At 41.2% G+C, this 19,586-nt stretch overlaps 1 protein-coding gene across 9 annotated transcripts in view; it reads left to right on the forward strand.

The window, feature by feature from the left end:
* TASOR (transcription activation suppressor) overlaps nt 1–19,586 on the forward strand; it is a 54,193-nt gene that overhangs the window by 17,276 nt on the left and 17,331 nt on the right. For all 9 annotated transcript variants that reach the window (XR_012640191.1, XM_074957740.1, XM_074957742.1 and 6 more), the window contains exons 7-15: nt 4,709–4,836; nt 7,185–7,216; nt 8,658–8,763; nt 9,210–9,313; nt 9,400–9,503; nt 9,723–9,795; nt 9,885–9,959; nt 13,542–14,258; nt 15,409–15,848. Coding sequence is in view for 8 of the 9 variants with exons in the window: in XM_074957740.1 (XP_074813841.1) it covers nt 4,709–4,836; nt 7,185–7,216; nt 8,658–8,763; nt 9,210–9,313; nt 9,400–9,503; nt 9,723–9,795; nt 9,885–9,959; nt 13,542–14,258; nt 15,409–15,848 (1,779 nt within the window). In the remaining variant the exon portion in view is untranslated. The remainder of the gene's footprint in view (nt 1–4,708; nt 4,837–7,184; nt 7,217–8,657; nt 8,764–9,209; nt 9,314–9,399; nt 9,504–9,722; nt 9,796–9,884; nt 9,960–13,541; nt 14,259–15,408; nt 15,849–19,586) is intronic.

Raw genomic sequence — 19,586 nt, forward strand, 5'->3', positions numbered from 1 at the left:
TCATCCCTCTCCTAATTTGCTGGTAGTGGAGGCAGTAAATGACCAGGGAAAACTGCATCATGCCAAGGACCAGACGAGTCTTGATCTTTTTGAGCGCAAGTCTTATTTATTGGCAACACTGACTTCAGATCACTAATTACCAGGCCAATCACATGAACTACACAAAGTGTAAGCATTTATTGAGAACCTCCCTCTGGAACAAAGAGTAATTTTAAGCTGTCACTGCCGAAGGACAATTATCAGCCCAGACATCTCTCCAAGTGTCCTTGGATGCTGCAGACACTGACCCATTCCATCTTTCTGATAGCAGTCATGCACAGGGCTTTGTGGCTTCAGCTGTCTGGTTTCCCAAGGAGGCCAAAAGTATGGTGGAAAAACTTTCCCCTAGGTGGGCTTAATTTGTTTTCAGAGAACACACATAAGTCCCTCCATACTCTGAAAGACTCCAGAGCCAGTCTGCAGTTGCTGGGAATTTATACCCCTGCAATCAAGAGAGAGAGCTTAGTGGTAGATCACACACTGCCTAGAGATCCCACCAGATACATTTCTTCAGGTTCTAGAGACCCCCAGAACCACCAAGAAAGAAGCTCAGGTTCCAAAGGAAGAGAACCATAAACTTACCTGGTTCAAGTACACAACTAGCTTCATCATCAAAGAACCAGTTTTGATTGGCTGGTTGAGGGTGTGAAGCCTCCTCACTCTAGCCTGCCAGCTATAACAGTTTGCCTGCCTGCCTGCCTCCCCCCATTTGGAAGCCAGCTCTCCCATTTCTAACATGCATGGGACTGCATTACCTCAGACAAATGGGTTTTGGAGATGGTTACGTTGGTCTGTGCCATCCACTTCACATCCCCCATTCCTCTTCAGGGACCCCTTTCATGAGCTCCTACTAAGAAAGGAAATAAAATTCCTCCTTTGCTTAGGAGCAGTTGTCTGTCCTGGCTCTACATGAGGAACGGTTTCTATGTGAGTTAATTACTCCTACTAAAGAGAAATGGAGGATGGAGACCGATATTTTAGATCTAAGATTCCTAAACAAATTTGTGAAGTCTCAGAAATTCAGACTGGTAACTCTGGCAGTGATAATTCTTAGACGCAGGGGATTGGTTTTCAGCCCTTGGCCTACAAGACACAAATTTCCAAATTGTGGTACACCAGGCTCACAGAATGTACTTACATTTTGTGATAGGCCAGAAGCACTTTCGGTACCATGCAAATCTTTTCAGTCTCAACTCCAAGAGTTGTCACAAAGGTTCTAGTGGTGGTGGCTGCTCACCTTCGTCTAGTGGCAGCTGTGGTATTCCCATACCTCAACAGCTGGCTGTTCAAGGGTCAGTCTTATGGGAAAGTGCTGTCAGCCACCCACAGGGCTGTATTGCTATTCCTGCAGTTAGGCCTTTAGCTCAATGTCAAAGTCTGCATTGACCCCTGTGTGGAAAATACAGTACATAAGGAACATCTTTGGATTTGCTGACTTAAAGGACCTGTCTTCCTGTGCACAGATTCATAACTTTATCAAATGTTAAGAGTAATCAAGTGAACACTGAAACCTCAGTAGGATTCTGTCTGCAGCTTCTGGGTCACATGGCGGCCTGCACCTTTGTCATGCAATGTTACATCTTTGCAGCTTTCAGCATGGCTCAGGATAGTCTACTTATAAGACCCAGCTTCAATTTAAACAAATTTCTGTTCCATAACAGGTGAAAGATTCCCTAGACTGGTAGCAGAATCACCATAATGTCGGGACCAACATTTCTTCGGCCAGTATTGATGGCCACCATACTATGGGACGCGTTGCTATTCGGATGGAGTGCATGTCTGTGTCCATACAGTCCAGGGGACATGGTCACCTCAGGAGACCGTCTCCACATCAACCTGGTGGAACTACAGGCAGTCAGAAATGTCTGTCTCCACCTTCTACCTCTGAGGGAAGTCATCAAAATCTTGATGGACAATGAGGCTTGCATATTTCATATTAACCCACGGAGCAGAGTACTGAAATAAAGTTATGGAATTGGGGTATTGCCCATCATATTCACATTTCAACAGTGCAACTTCCTGGAATACAAAACATCACGGCCCATGTTCTCAGCAGAGGCCTCTTCCAGGACTCTGAAAGAGAGCGAGACCACTGATCCTAGACTCTATATTCTGAATGTGGAGCTGTCTGGAGGTGGCTTTCTTTGCCTCTTCCACAAATAGGAAGTGTTGTCTGTTCTGTTCGGGGGAGGTGGCCTTTGGCAGATGCCTTTCTCCTTCCTTAGACAAAGGGGCATGTCATTACATATTTTTCTCAACACTTCAGATTCTAAAGGTGAAGAACAAGATCAGGCAGGACAAATGATAGTCTATCAGGATAACTGTGTGGCCAAGACAAGCATGGTATAAAACATTACCTGTTTTAATTGTCTCCTTGTTCAGTAATCTTCCATGCTTTGCTTATCTTAAGATGCGAATTGTATCCCAACCTAAAGATTCTCTAGCTCAAGGCCTGGTTCTTCAATGGTTCGCTGGCAGACTTGTCCACTTTTTTGATAGAGGTATAGCAAGTGTTGTTAAACAGCAGGAAGGAATTTAAGCATGATTCTTGCCTTCAGAACTGAAAAAGATTTTAGCTGTTGGTGTGAATATCAGCAAATTGCATGTGAATTTTCCTTACTTGCATTTATCCTGAATTACCTGCTACAATAGAAGAAAACAGATTTATCAGGTAGCTCAGTTAAGGTTCATCTGACTGCAGTATCAACCTTCCATTCTCCAGTGTAAGGGTTCTTAGTAGTCTCTTCCCTACAACTGTAAGGTTTATTGAAGGACTGGGGAACCTCTTTCCTCAAGTAAAAGACCCTGCTCCGGTCTAAGATCTTAATCTAGTTCTCCGGTCTCCCATGACCTCCTTTTGAACCTATAGTGACCTGCTCATTATTATACCTATCCATAAAGACAGCCTTTTTAATAGCCATTATATTGGCTTGAATTGGAGAAATTTGAGGCCTTCATAGTGCATCCTCCCTTTACAGTATTTTCAAGGAGTTTCTGAACTTGTACAGCCCAAATTCCTTCCTGAGGGATTATCGGAGTTTCATCTGAACCAAACCATACATTTTACACCCTCCACACCCCCTCCCACCCCCCAAACTCTCTGGTCAGGAAGCTTTTCTCCATACTTCCGATGTCCAGAAGAGCACTGGCTTTTTATCTCAATAGGACCAAACTGTTTCAGAAGTCTCCTCGACTATTTGTCTCCATTGCCAACAGATCTAGAGGTTCCACTGTTTCCACCCAGAGACTGTCAAGGTGGATTTGGGGATCTATTATTGTGTGCTATGAGGTTGCTAATGTCCAGCCTCCTGCTAGGGTTCTAGCCTACTCCCACTAGGTCTCAATCAACATCTATGGCCTTCCTTAAGGATGTTCCGGTACTTGAACTCTGTAGGACTGGTATGTGGTCTTCAATACATGCTTTCTGCAAACATTGTGCCTCTTGGTCCATGCCTCTAGAACTGATGTGGCAGTGTAGTTCTGTCTTCTGTACTAGATTCTTATCCGAAGCACTCTCCTCCTGGGGATACTGCTCAAAGTTACCTGAATTGGAGCACCCTTAGGACGCTTTTCAGAGAAGGAAACTTTTTACCCTGTGCAGTGACTGTAATTCTTCAATATATGTCCCCCCTCTTCCCCCCCCCCCCCCATAGGTGCTCCATTACCTGTCCTCCTCCCCTCTATGCTTTGGAGTTTTCTTGTGGGACTTTGCAGCAGAGCAGGAGCTAAGGGGTGGTTCACTCATACAGCCCTATATAGTCTAGGTGTGGGGCACAAGGATGCGTAGGGCAGATGCATAGATTAAACAAGCACTGCTAATGAAATCACCAGTTGAAGGCGCATGGGCATTTGAGCCCAGGGGGGAGGGGACACACATCTTGAACTACAGTTATTGCACAGGACGAGTAACCTTTCCTGTAAGTGACTTGTGTAGTCTTATGTAGGAACTCTGACAGAGGAAGGGATAGAATCCAATTCTCTGGCCAGTAGTCAACTCCCTTAAACGCAATACTTTCTCTTCTTGTAGTGCCTTGCCTCATTCAGTACACGCCTTCAAATTTCTGCAATAAAGGAAGTTGGATTCCTGCAGATAAGTCTCCTGTAGTACACAACCTTGGTTGATCCCTACAGCAGGTCCATTCTGTGCACTGAATAAAGCTTTGTGCCTGTAGGAAAAATAGTGTATAATGATGTAATTGAAGAGTGATATAATAGATATGCATATGGCAGCTGAATTAAGGTTGCATAGGAAACGTTTGAGTGCTTGACTTTGAAACCTTAATATTCTGTTTAATGTAGGTGTTTTCAATGTATAATATAACTTTGATTGAAAAAATGCATATGAATTTGCATTTTTGTCTGTACTGTAGACTCTAGGCTTCATAGAAAATATTTCTTCCAGTTAGTAAAATTAGCTTATGCTTTTTAAAATCTAATGTACTGTGCTGTTCATTTTTGGCATAATTTAATACTTTAAAAGCATTCATTTCTGGATTATTTAAAAGTGTTTTGGCTAATAATAAAGATACAGGACTTCTGAGGGATGGCTGTGAAACTAGTGGCACACTTTCTAAAAACTGGAAACTGTCAGCTCTTGGTAAACTTGCAAAATACAAGTTGAACAGATTTCTAATTTAGTTAACATTTGTGCTTTTGCTTCTTTTATTAGTACTACTTTTATGAATATGGCTTTGATGAAATAAGACGAAGACCAAGACATGTGTGTCCATATGCTGTTGTTTCATTTGCTTATAAGGATGAAATGGTACAAGTACCAAAGTTTTTGCCCCCATCAAGGTAAGGTAGGATGCACGTTTATAAAAAATGTCGGTGTTGAACATGACACTTGTACTCCCTAACATACTCAGTTTAGCATTACTATCCCCAAACAGTGGTGCTGCGTGCATATTTAAAACTGGGGAAATTGAGGGCTCACTGTTCAGAGCCTTCAAGCCCGCTATGAGAGGTGGTGAGTTTTGGTTTGTGCAGCACGGTGACCTGTGCAGAACATAATTCTGTTGCTTTTCTTCCCCTCCTCAAAACCATGCTGCCCAACCAGAGGGGTGTTTCGTTTCTGTAAAAACTCCTTCTAAATTTTACAAAATATTAAAATCAATTTGAAATCTAGTCTTTGTATAAAAATAAATTTAAAAGTAGTTTCATGTATTCTGTCTGACAGCAAGTCCCACACCAATGTGTTTGGTCTTACAATATGTTGTTCCACTCTTGTAATAATGAAAAATCTTGTCTGAATGAGCCACACAAACGGGGAAAACCTCCTATTATACAGAGGAAACAGACTATAGACAAAATGTGTACAAAGTAAATTGAAAAATGGATCCCTTTCAATTATAGTAACTTTTGTGGCTTTTGTAACAGAAGTAGTGGTGTCCCTTTTTAAAGTACTGTATGTATATTTGTGCAACTTACTTAAGAATTTGGTAATTCTGTGAAGACAGGAGGCAGAAAGATTGACTTATTCCCAGCAAAGGCATTTCTGTACTTGATCTGCCAAAGTTTGAAATTGCTGCCCGCAACTTAAAAGATTCGCATAGGACGTGGTTTTCAGATGCTTCTAAAAATCCCAGCTTTAATTTCATTTTTCCACCTATAAAATCTGTTTTATAGTAACTTATCCAGTGAGATGAAATGGGGTGCATTTTTTTTCGTTATGGAAGATTGCTGTTGGGTGATTAAAATAGTTGTCATAGAGCATTAGTCAAACTAGAACTCCCTCTCTCCCAACCTGGTATGGAGAAAGGGTTTGTCTAATCCAGAGGTGGGCAAACAACGGCCCGCGGGCCACATCTGGCCCACAGGACCATCCTGCCCAGCCCCTGAGCTCCTGGCCTGGGAGGCTGTCCCACCTTCCCTGCAGCGGTGCAATGCTCTGAGTGGCGGGGGTGCAGAGCCTGGCCTGACCCGGTACTCTGTGCTGCCAGCCACCAGTGCTCCAGACAGCGTGGTAAGGGAGCCGGGGGGGGTTGGATAGAGGGCAGGGGTGTGGATAGGGGTCGGGGGGGGGGGAACGGGGGTTGAATGGGTGCAGGGGTCACGGGGGGGGCAGTCAGGAAGGAGGGGTTGGACGGGGCAGTCGGGACAGGGAGCAGTGGGGGTGGATGGGGTAGGGGTCCCTGGGGGGCTGTCAGGAAGGAGAGGGGGTTTGAATGGGGTGGTGGGGGGCAGTTAGGGGTGAGAGGTCTGGGGGTGGTCAGGGAGAAGGGGTGGTTCAGGGGGGCAGTCAAGAAGGGGGGGTGGGTTGGATGGGGTGGCAGGGGGCAGTTAGGGGTGGGGAATCCAGGGGTGGATGGGGCAGGAGTCCTTGGGGGGGGGGGGGGGGCTGTCAAGGCGTGAGAAGCAGGGAGGTTGGATGGGGGCGGGGGCCAGGCCATGCTTGGCTGTTTGGGGAGGCACAGCCTCCCCTAACCAGCTCTCCATACAATTTCAGAAACCCGATGCTGCCCTCAGGCTAAAAAGTTTGCCCACCCTGATCTAATCCCATTCTGTCATGGAATATCCACTTGGTTGTATGCTCCTCCAAACCTCTATCAGAAGTACAGTAGCCTTTCTTTAGGGTTAGAATTGTTGTGAAGAGAGCATCCAGCTTCTCTACTGCTCCTGAAATATGGTGGCTACTAAAATATTCTGACTAGTCTAACTGTAACTTCTGTATTGCTTTTAACTGTATCTGTGAAGCTCCTCTGACAGATATGGTTAAAACAGTACTAGTGTGGATACAGTTATAAAAGGTGCTTAATTGGGATAGCCTATTTCTATAAGTTACACACTGAAGCTATACTGGTATAACGGCATACACGCTGGGGGGTTGTTTGTACTGTTTTAACGATATTGGCATAAAAACTGATATGGATAAAGCAGTACAAACACTGTGTGTGTAGGCAAAACCCTTGCTTGTTCACACACTTCCCCCCACCCCCCTCCATGGATGTGGGTGCTGCCCCAGGAACTCTGATAACCTAGGATCAGAGGATACATGATTGCAGTGTTGCTGTCCTGAGAGACTTGCCAACTAATAAAACATCCTAAATCTGAATGGTGTTGGTTTTTTTTTCTTGTGGGGGTGCGGCAGGGTTAATTGTATATTGAGAGAAGCTTCTGTTTAACTTTGTCTTGTTTTATGTTAGGTCAAACAGCTTTAATACAGACAGGAGTACAGGTAAGGATCAGTTGTACTATAATGCTTGGCTTTATAATAAATGCATGGCATACTTTTTATCACTTGCTCTATTAGCTTTACCTGGGCTCTATTTTTGGATAACCTGTTTTGGGTCATTGTAATTAAAGAGAATAAAGAGTAGATATTACCTTTGGTGTAATTGATCTCTAAGGGTAAAATACAAACTGATCAGTGTTGATGACATTATGGTGTGGCCAGTTAAAGTGGTTTGGGAAGCAGTTGGAACCCAAGGGGTAGTTTTTCCTATTTCATATTCCACTTGAGGCTCAAAATAGTAATACAAGAAAACATGCTGCCTTCCTCCATTTTTTGCACAATTGTATAAAAACTGAAAAAGATCACTAACCATACCTGTGATGGGATTGTGTTGTCTGAGGCAATTTTCCTGCTCTTATTAGCTAAAGTTCTTTGACAATTGATACAAAAAGTTCTTTTCTGTCATACTAATGAAATACAGCCTCCTGACTTCCATAACTAGCAATTGATTTTTCTGTCACTTGACAAAGCATATTTGTTTTACAGTATCCTTAAAATATATGTAAGTAGACAAAGAGCTACAATATTCTAATACTGCAGTGACTATCCAGTGGCACCTCAATTACAGCAGAATTTCAGTTTTAATTTTTAAAAAATGTAGCCCTTTATAGTTTTAGAAAGAAACTTTTGGGTCTGTGATCTGGAGCAGTGCTGCTTTCTGGAGTTTGTAGAGAACAGGAAACCGCTTTAAAGTCTGAACAGTCCCCATTTATTTCAATGGGGAGTCCACTCTGATGCGTAACCATGAAGATGTATGTGTCACTGTACCTAGTAGTTTCTCTGCTATCCAGTTCAGCAAAAAAATCTAGGAGTGAAAATGGAGAAGGGTGGAGAAGATCTAGTAGGTTTGTGAGGTACTGTCTGTATCCCATGGCACTCCCATCCCTCTATTCTCAATGCAATAGACAGCTTTAACAAAGTCAGAGTTTAACTGTTGATTGGAGTCAGGTCTGTGTGGCTAAATGCCATCATTCCTAGGCGAAAAAGGATAATGCCCCCCTAATTCATGCTCTCGTGTCTTTGCCTTTTTCTCTTCAGTCGTGTCAACACTGATGTTTGTTTGGTTTGGTTGTTTGGTTGCATCTCTGCTAGTGGAAGCACTGTGTAGACAGGACAAAGCTAACTTTTCCCATCATATTGTCTAGATCTAGTCTGAGCAAGTAAGACAATGTGGTGGTAAAAATTGCCTGTGCCCTGGCTACTGGTGCTCTTTTCATTGCCAATAGCAGTAGAAAACTTCCCAAAACTTAGGCAGGCTGCCTCTGTAGTTTCTCTTTTTTGACCCTCTCTCCCTTCAGTCTCTTACTAGTGTACCTTCACTTGAGACAACTGCTTTACTTTTTTGTTTTTCTCTTCTTCTTCCCCCTCCCCCCGGCCATCTTAGATAAGACTAATTACACCTTATGGAGAGGTCAGCTTTTGAATAAAGGGAAGCTTTTATGCCATGCTGCTTTGAAATCTGCAACGCGTCCTTTCCTTCCATGTAAACTGTAAGTATTGATTTGAAAACAAGGTTGAAAAATATTGGTGTTTAAAAACTTTCTTTAGCAGAAACTGGTGAACTCTGGCCAGTTTTTTTTTTTTAAATTTAATCTAAATTTACTAGATAAAATTTTCAAGTTACTTAGGAACACAAGTCCAACTTGGGTTTCTAAGTTACTTAAGCACTCTGGAAAATATTTGTCAGTTGACACATGCATTTGGTTTAAACAAACACTTTTTTTTTTTTTTTTTAAATGACACAACAGGCTTTTCTCTGCAATTCCTGTTCCACTGGTAGAAAACTTCCCTGACTCCTTTTTGTATCAAGGAATTAATTTTCAAATGAGTGTATTTAAAAACAAAAACAAATACCCTTCAGTTTTTATTTCATCAATGAGGCTAGGACCATGGGGTTAAAGAGAAGTTGATTTTTTCCTTTTCTCTTTGATTTCAGTCCTGAGAAGCTTAACGTTGAAACTGTTATGAGCATTGATCACCTAAAGAAGAAAATTGCACCAGCATTGTTCTATAAAGAAACTTATCTAGGGGCAAAAGAAGGTAAACACTTGTTATTTTTAGTTCAAAAAGACAATCTGTATATAAACCTGAATTTTTAAGACTTTTTTTCGTCCCCTCTAATTTAGTGTGTAAGAGTGGAATGTACTGTAGCCTTTATGAGGTTGTGGAAAAGACCAGGTCTGGAAGTAACTTGGAAGGCTTACTTCAAAAACTAGAGAAAGAGAAATTAGTAAGTAGAACATGTTTTGACTCTTTTTGGGACAAAAAACAAAAATTCTGTAATATTTCAAGAAAACAGAGAATCTCTCCTTGTTGGCAACACATCAGATGTAAGAGGATTGTTTTTCAGTGCCAGTGATACATTGGAGCTTGTTACTGTTAGTGAATGAATCTCCTGATCTTTGGTGCATACTTCATACTAGATATACTTTTTTGCTTGAAAACACAGGTTCTTGTTAAACCACTTGGGGACAGAGGATATCTCTTTCTTCTTTCTCCTTGGCAAATGACTTCCCCGTATGGTATGTAATTTTTTAAAATACTTAATGGTCTTTTGAAATATAACTGGCTTCCTCTTAATAAATTACATAATTGTTACTTTTTTTTGTAGAGCACCAAACTGGAAGGTCCCGCATTCTACAGGCATTGTTTCTATTTCAGGAACCTAGAGGTATAGTGACTTCAAGTAAGTCCATTGACTTCTGATTGCCTTCTTTGGTTAGATATAGTTAATATGCAGTTGAGGTGCTCATCTACAGAGCTTAGTTTTAGGTCAGGGTTGCTGTTCATAATGCATGAGCATGAAAGATCATAGATCGATTTTTTTAGATATCAGTGATTGCAGGGCTAGCACTATTAAAAAAGCCTTTTTACTCTTTTTTGTTACTTAGTACAATAGTTCAGTTTTTTCTGTTTTACTTCTATGAAAGGGAGCAATATTTATTTCCACTAAGTTCCAGTAGAACTAGCTATCCATCTGTCCTTGAAGAGTACCTTTTATTGCGATGTATCATTACAGCTACACACTTAAATCCTCAATTAGTTTTGACACAGAATGCCCTACAGCTATAATTTGTCCTTCATGTAACTCCGTTAATTTGGTTTCTTGAAGTTATGCACTAGGACACAAATCATGTTCTCAATTCAATAACTGAGCAAACAAAATGTGCAGTGAGAGAAGCCTAGGATAATCAGTTATCACTAATACCACTAAAAGGAACTGAACTTAATAGAACTTTAATGGATACATCTGGAATGTAACTTGAATCCACCATTCAGAGTTGAAACTCTTCTGCTTCTAGTATTACTTACTGAGCATGTACTTCGCAACTTGATTTGAAACAGTCCACACATTAATGTAGTCAAAATCCAGCCTTTCCCTTGATTTTACTTTACTTTAACAAAGGAATTAATAATCCAATAACATGGTTCATCTCAGACCAGGATTCCTACCTCACCCTACATCTTAGATCCCTTCACATTCTAGAGTAGCCTGTGTAAATATCAGGGAGATGAATGACTTGCTTGTATCTTTCAGCTAAGAAAATACCACAGCTAAACACAGTGGGTTCACAGGAGAACGCTATCAGCCTGCTGCACTAAGGGATCTAGTTAGTTCTCCACTACCATATAATATTTTTCATTTGTTATTCAAATTGATTTTATATTGCCTCCAAAAACATACATGTGGGTCAAAATAACTAATAGAAATGGATCCTTTAATAAAAAGTGGTATTTCATAACCCAACATAAAAATGGCCATACTGGGTCAGACCAGTGGTCCATCTAGCTCAGTATCCTGTCTTCTGGCCAATGCCAGATGTTTCAAAGGGAATGAACAGAACAGGACAATTGCCAAGTGATCCATCCCCTATCATTCAGTCCTGCATCTGGCAGTGAAGAGGCTCAGGGACACCCATGTCATGGGGTTGCATCCCTGACCATTATGGTAAATAGCCATTGAAGAACCTGTCCTCTGTGAACTTGTATAGTTGTTTTTTGAACTCAGTTATAGTTTTGGCCTTCACAACATCCCTTTGCAGCGAGTTCCACAGTCAACCTATATGTTGTGTGAAGAAGTACTTCCTTTTTGTTTGTGTGTTTTTTTTTTTAAACCTGTTGACTATTAATTTCATTAGGTGACCCCTAGTTCTTGTATTATTATGAATGGGTAAATAACACTTGCTCCACACCATTCATGATTTTTATAGACCTTGATCATATTCCCCCTTAGTCAACTCTGCCCCACCCCCCCAACCCCTTGTATGGAAGCAGTTCTATATCCTTAATCATTTTTTGTTGCCATTCTCTATACCTTTTTCCATTTCTGATATATCTTTTTTGAGATGGGGGTGGCCAGAACTGCATGCAGTAGTCCAGGTGTGGACGTACCATGGATTTCTATAGTGGCATTATAAGACAGTAAATATCTGTCCCTTTCCTAATGGTTCCCAACATTCTGTTAGCTCTTTTGACTGCTGCTTACACGTTGAGCGGATGTTTTCAGAGAACTATCCACAGTTACTCCCAAGATCTTTCTTGAGTCGTAAAGCTAATTTAGACCCCATCATTTTGCATGTGTAGCTGGGATTGTTTTCTGATTTGCATTTATCAATATTGAATTTCATCTGTCATTTTGTTGGTGAGCCACCCAGTTTAGTGAGTTCCCATTGTAACTTTTAGCAGTCTGCTTTGAACTTGCATATCTTGAGGAAATTTTTTATCCTTGGCAAACTTTGCCACCTCGCTGTTTATGATTATGTTGAACAGTACAGGTCCCCGTACAGATCTTTGGGGGACCCTGCTGTTTACCTCTCTCCATTCTGAAAATGGACTATTTATTCCTATCTTTTGTTTCCTGTCTTTTAACCAGTTACTGATCCATGAAAGGATCTTCCTCTTATCCCATGACTGTTCAATTTGGTGAGGGACATTCTCAAAGTGTATTTGAAATTTTAAGTGTACTATATGCACTGGATTACTCCTGTCCACAGGTTTGTTTGACCCCCCCTCAAAGAATTCTAATAAATTGGTGAAGCAGCTTTTCCCTTCACAAAAGCAGTGTTGACTCTTCCCCAATAAACTCTGTTCATCTATGTGTCTGATAATTCTGTTCTTTACTATAGTGTCAACCAGTTTGCCTAGTACTGAAGTTACGCTTACCAGCCTATAATGCCAGTATCACTGCTGGAGGCTTTTTTTTTTTTAATGGTGTCAAATTAGCTATCCTCCAGTCATCTGGTACAGCTGACTTTAAGTGATAAATTACATACCACAGCTAGTAGTTCTGCAATTTCATGTCTGAGTTCCTTCAGAACTCTTGAGTAAATACCATCTGGTCCTAGTGATTTATTACTGTTTTTAAGGGGGAAAATTTTATCCATGTTGAAACTTTCAGGCTCTCTGACTTTCCCTCCCTCCCCAGGACCCATCACCTATTAATATTTATTTTGTACTATCCCATTACCAGCTGGGGACCAAAGCTCCATTGGGCTAGGCACTGTGCATGTGTATGATTAAGACAGAGTATAAATACAATAAATGTTGAGACACAACAGGTAGCTATTGACCTCCCTTCTACCTTTTTTGTAACTGAGCCTACTGTAATTAAGCAATAATTGCTGCACGCCACACAATAGCATCCAAACTGTGTGCCATGTACTGTGAAAACCTGTCACTTTTTTCTTTTATTCCCCTCTTCATTTGTGTCCTGGCTTCTTTGAACATTTCTAAGACTTGCTTTGAGAACAAACCAAGCACAAAACTAACGGCTGACTGACCTTATGGATTTTAACTTCCAAAGGATTGGGGCATTGCTTGAATAGTTGGAAGAGGGAGGAACGCCTTCGTTGCCAGGGTGATGAGAGCAGTATAAAAGTGTACATAGAAAGGCAACAAGTGGTGGTGAAGGCCTTTAGTCTGATCATGTCAATCAGACTGTCCATCTTTTTTTTTATTATTATTATTATTATTTTTTTTTTATTTTATTTTCAGGAGTGAAAAATAGGGGAGGTTGGGGGAAGTCTTTGCTGTCTTTCTGTAGTGAACAGGATGATCTAATCATGTTTGATAAATGTCTGTAGCTTTTTTTTGTAAGTAACTTGATTTTTCCTGAGGTAATCTAAAGACTGGATTTAGATAATCTCGCCATAGGTATAATTGCCAGAAAAATTGAAAGTCTCTAATAATTTAGAAGCCATATATTTTTGTCACAGCTTTCGTAATGATGATTTGTTTTAATCATGGGCTCTCTTTCCTTCCATCACAGCACAAAAAAATGTTCCCTTCACAGCACAGAAAAGTTCAGCTACATCAGTACTGCAGGAAAACCATGAGATTATGCCAAAGCTCATGAAGTTTATTCAGTCACTACACTTTGCTTTAATTCAGTCTCGTAAAGACACTACTGCAGACTTCAATACTGTTGTGGAAAAGCATATAAACGAATATTTGAAGCGAAGCATTAGTGGGTCTAGCAAATATAGGGAGTTTGTATTATACCCTTATGAATCACGGCTGGATGACAGAAAATTTCTGTATCCTGCTCCAAAAAACAAATCCCATATTGACAGCTGCTTGCGTAATTACATCTTTGGTGCTGAAGCCTATCAACTGCCTGTTTCTAAAGCAAAAGAATTGATGGAGGGAAATCAGAAAGTTCAGCAGTTCAGTCCCATTTCAGATTATGAAGCCCCAGAAGAAGAAACTGACTTCGCAAATGCAAAAACTGGGAAAAGAATTGGTTCTAAATGTGATGGTGCTGCTGCCAAGCAAAAAACCCCTCATCCTGGGGACTATGATCCTGATAGACTCAAAGAGCTAATTAATTTAATTCAGTGCAAGAAAAAAAATGTAGGTGGAGAATCTGATACAGAAGACACTAGAAACAAAAGTGGACTGAAACGAAGGCTACACAGTCACTCGGAAAATCTGAGGAAGCACTTAAAAATGAGTGAATCTTCAGAAATTAGTTGCCAGTATGAAGGTAAGAAACATAATTAATCTAGAACTCACTTTTTAAATAGTAATATTATATTGAAAACTTGAAATGGAAGTGCTTTAGGCCTTCAGTGCTTAAGACCATTGGAATAACTTTGTTGGTTAGTGCTGTTCTGTTTATGCACAGTTCCTTCATTCATAAATGATTAGTGTGAAAGTTTCATAAATAAAGGGATGATTGTCATTGGACACCTTTTATAAATATATATAACCTCCTTCTAGCAGCCAAGAGCACAAGCAACTCCCATTGATTTCCACAGAAGCTGCTGCTGCTCTGCAGGTCTAGAAATAAGACCAGTGGCTTGCTTATAAAAGGATATATTTTGGAGGCTGTAGATACCCACATGTTCTGTGCATTTAGGGTCTTTATACAGATTTTTGGTATCCTAATATTTTTCTGTGGAATTTAATATTTTAAATAATTGTGTGTAGCCCTTTATGGTTCCAGTGTGGTGGTGTAGTCTCCCTGAATGTGCAAACAAACTGAAACAGTAGCTTGGAGAGGCAAGCACTGCTTTCATGCCTCTTGATGGTGTTTAAAACACTGGAGTTCAATATAACTGACACCAGCACTGCTAACTATTTAATTTATCTTGGCAAAAGCGTAACTAATGCTCTTATCCAGTGTTGGTGAATGTTGCATTTCTTGAAAGAATGTTAACTAGAAATAAGCTTGAAAATAATTATTACATTCATGGGTTCTGTTTTTACACCTAAAACAAAAAATGAGCATAGAGCACTTTTCTCTTCACCTTTTACCGCCTCGACACAAGATAATAGATCACAGTTCTGCTAAAAAGGCTTTGATTCCTGCAGAGTGCTGCAGTGTCTTATTTTTACCTTTTTTCTTAAAAAAAAAAAAAAAAAAAAAAAAAAAGCGCACACCTCTTGGCCTGCTGTGCGCACATGCACTTTCTACAGCAATTGAAGTAGGTCACTGAAATAGGGCTGATAAGATCTGGGGGTAGACTTACAGCCCTAGGAAATTGCTGTCCTCTCCCTTCCCTTATCCCCCCAGATTAGTCCAAATTTTCTCTGCACGTGAACTATGCAAATTTATTTTAGAGCCTGGGAGGATGTTTAGAAAGATGAATTGGTATTGAATGGCTTTTTTTCCCCTCCCTTTCCCTCTAAAGGAGGAAGAACCTCAGAATCTCCACAGTCTGTTTTCTCAATAATTACTGGTCTTGGTGGACATGATACTGACTTGAGACAACAAGATGTATCAGACCCTGCAGTTACAGACACACATGGTCTCATTAAGTTGCTCTTAGAAACACTAGCTAGTGCAGGACACTTGGATTCATCATTGGCACGGTCTGTTAACCAAGCTTTAGGATTGGACACTGATGAAATGGAGAATTTAAGGCAAAAACATGAATATGAATCAATTCCAGCACAGGATAAGGAAGAACATGTGCTTCCTAATATTGCACAAGCTGAAAATGTAAACTTTAAGGATCCACATAGCCCAGTGATGTTGGAAACTGAAGCAACATGCTTAGCCTATCCTACGGATGTTGACCTAAGGCTTTCTGCTAGTGAAGTAGGCATTGACCACACGCTGCGTATAAAAGTAAGTATCTTCAAGGGAAAAATCCAGTATTACTAGGATGCTGATTAATACAGTTGTGAAAATTTCTTAATCATTTAGTTCCTATAAATTGTATGCAAGACTTCTGTTCTTAGGCATTTGTTTCTCCACATCTTGGAGCTTTTATATTTCCCAGGAGCTATACTGAAAAGTCAAGTTTTTCTGTACGCTAACTTATCCTTTTTTTTTTTTCTTTTTTTTTTTTTTAATACTTGCTCCCGGCTATTAGGCCCATTCCTCTTCTTTCAAAAAATAACTAAAGAGAACCTTGAAGATGAGACATACCTGTAGTCTCAATCTGTTCTGGCCGAGTTTTTCAACTTGCTTGTAGGGGAGCTCCAATAATATACAATAAAATTGCTGTTCCTTTGCTTAAGCAGGTAGCTGCCTGTTGTAGACTTGTCTTTTTGGTATCTTTTTCATCCTACGTAGGAACCCACCATCACTAACAATCCTCCTTTCCACCTCTTGCAGGGATCAGACATTTTTATTCAGCCTCTTAGATGATTCATGGTGGTGTGGCTTCTCTGTGGAGTATCAGGGGTTGTATTTTATGGGAGCAGGCATGGTAATGATTATATAATTCAAGTCCCCATGTGCCCCTCCTGTTTAGTCACCTCTTTTCTCTCCAGAGAATGGAGAGATCCACTGTGGTCAACCCTCTACTACCATCCCCTTGGGATGGCATTGGATCCTGCTGGGATGAGGCCTGCTACACTTGGAAGCACAGTAAGGAGAGGCTGGGAGCCCAAGTTCCTAGATCCAGCTGGGAAGGGTATTGTGCAGTCCTTAACCGCTGCCTTCCAAAATGCTAAGCACAAAGGATCTTTCTTCTCCCGGTTTACTCCTGCAGTCAGTTTTCTGTGGGCAGGTTAATGTGCTCCCCAGTCACTGGTATCCAGTTCTAGTGTCCACAGTTCAATAAGAAGGTTCATAAATTGGGGAGGGTTCAGAGAAGAGCCATGAGATTGATTAAAGGATTAGAAAGCATGCCTTGTAGTGATAGATTCAAGGAGCTCAGTCTAGTTATCTTAACAAAGAGAACATGAAAGGTTGACTTGATTAGTCTCTAAGTACCTACATGGGGAATAAATATTTGATAATGGGCTCTTCAGTCTAGCAGAGACAGGTATAACACTATCCAATGGCTGGAAGCTGAAGTTGGACACATTCAGACTGGAAATAAGATGTATGGAGATAAGACTTCAGGGACGTGAGAAATTCAGGATCTGAGGCTAGATCTACGCTATAAACTTATATCTGGGTAACTACATCGCTCAGGGGTGTTAGCGACAGTTATACTGACCAGATCCTTGGTACAGACAGCATTGTGTCAGTGGGAGGGCTTCTCCTGTCAACATAGTTGCCACCTCTTGTGGAGGTGAATTAACTGTGCTGATGGGAGAAGCTCTCCTGTTTGGCGTAGTGTCATCTTTTCTAAAACACTGCAGCAGCGTTGCACTGCTTCAAGGGTAGACCTTCCCTCAGTTTCCTCATCTGTCTTATATTCTGACCCCTGGAAAGAGTCGTCCATTTCCTATTCAGTTATTGCTAGAGCATGGGTTCTCAGACTGGGGGTTGAGCCCACTCGGGGTCACGAGGTTATTACATGGGGGATTGCGAACTGTCAGCCTCCACCCCAAATCCCGCTTTGCCTCCTGCATTTATAATGGTGTTAAATTAAAAAACACTCTTAAATATATTTATTGGGGGGGGGGGGGTCACACTCAGTGGCTTTTTATATGAAAGGGGTCACCAGTACAAAAGTTTGAGAACCACTGTGCTAGAGGGATTCAAGTACATATTAAGGAAGCATCTATAGTGGATGGATTTCCATGTCTTATTGTGATTAAGCATGGCATTTTTCAAAATGGTTCGGCATTGGCCTGGCTCTACCCCCATTGAAGTCAGTGTGGGGGGAAAAAACTGCCATTGATTTCAGTGGGGCGGAGTTAGGCCAGTGCTAAGCTCTTTAAAATCTCACCCTAGAACTCTCTAGGCCCAGGTGGTCATATTTTGGGGGAGAGAATCTGAGCAGCCTGTAAGTGGACCATACATACTTCCCTACACCATTATTGTGTGAATGTTGGAATTTCCTCTCAGTACAGCTTTTGACTGTAGGGTTCTGAGAGCTCCAGTCCAAGGATCTTCTAGTTAGGTTTCCCAGATAAATTCTTCCATGGTCTAGGTCAGTGGCTCTCAAACTTTTGTACTGGTGACCCCTTTCACATAGCAAGTCTCTGAGTGCGACCACCTCCTTATAAATTAAAAACACTTTTAAAATATATTTAACACCATTATAAATGCTGGAGGTAAAGCGGGGTTTAGGGTGGAGGTTGACAACTCGTGGCCCCCCCCCATGTAATAACCTCATGACCACTTGAGGGGTCCTGACCCCCAGTTTGAGAACCCCCGGTCTAGGTAATTAGGTATTACCCAGCTCCTAGGTTATTGGAGCTCCCTGAGTAGAAAAAGGAATTTTGGTCCTATTTGTAAATAACACTTATGTAAGCAGTTCTGACAATCTGGAATCTGTTTGCAATGGTATTGTAGCTGTGTGGGTCCCAGGATATAAGAGACACGTGGGTGAGGTAATATGTTCTACTAGACCAACTTCAGTTGGTGGAAGAGACAATAAGCTTTCGAGCTTCATAGAGCTCAACTTCAGGTCTGCAAAAGGAAACCAGTGTGTCAGTTAAATGCAAGGTGGGAAACGTTAAGCATAAGGGTTTAAAGCTGTGCAAGAAACTACTTAAAATGAAGTGGGCAGTTAAAACCTCTGAAGCTGTAGGACAAAGGAGGGTTAGTGGGTTACAAATTTGTGTAATGAGCACAAAAATAGTCTCTATGGAGACCATGATTTTTAGGCGACATCTGCATTAGCAACTGAACTACACAACTTTTTGTCTTTCAGGGGTATTACCCACACACAAACCAAAAGACAGTTTTGCAGACGACGAGCACCGGTGTGAACGCTTTGCACAGCTAACTCTGCTCATTGTGGGGTGGAAGTTTTTTATTGGCAGGAGAGCCAACAAACAGGGGCTACACTGTGTGCCTTTTAGCAGCACAGCTGCAGCAACACAGCTGTGTAGCTAAAAACTGTGTAGTGTAGACATAGTTTTCATGTCTAGCAGAGTTATGAATTTTAGTTTGCAGGCTTGTCTTTTGAAGGTGTTGTGCAGATTTCTTTTGAGGATGTGTACTGATAGGTCAGATAGGGTGGGACAGCTTTGTGAAAAATGTTGGTCACAGGCGATAAGATTGTGTGGTTTTGTCTTCTTAAATCATTTTTCTGTGTAGGGCTCATTAAGAGTGAACCCCACAGAACACGCCTTTCCAGATTGATTTGTCCAATGCATATGCCTATCACAACATGTGGTTTATCTCATTCAGTACATCAAATGCCCCAACAACTGTGTTGGTGAAACCAAATAATCGCTACTCGCTTGAACGAATTCACCCAGCTTGTCTCAACCTGGAATCTAGCTAGGAATCCTACTGATTCTATAAATTTGGAGTTAAATTCTGAAAGTTATCAACTGGTTGAGGGAGGTGTGCCTCTTCTGCCTTGGCTGTCAGCTGACTGAAGCTACCTGGTTAAGGAAAGGAAGAGAGAAATCCACTTACAGATAGTTCTGAATGCTTGAAACAGGAGCAGGGGAAAAGGCCATCTAGCAAATGCGCCTAAAACGGCGTTTTGAATTCCTATGGGAAAGA

This window comes from Natator depressus, chromosome 7 (genome assembly GCF_965152275.1).
Source record: "Natator depressus isolate rNatDep1 chromosome 7, rNatDep2.hap1, whole genome shotgun sequence".
Classification (NCBI taxonomy): Eukaryota; Metazoa; Chordata; order Testudines; family Cheloniidae; genus Natator; species Natator depressus.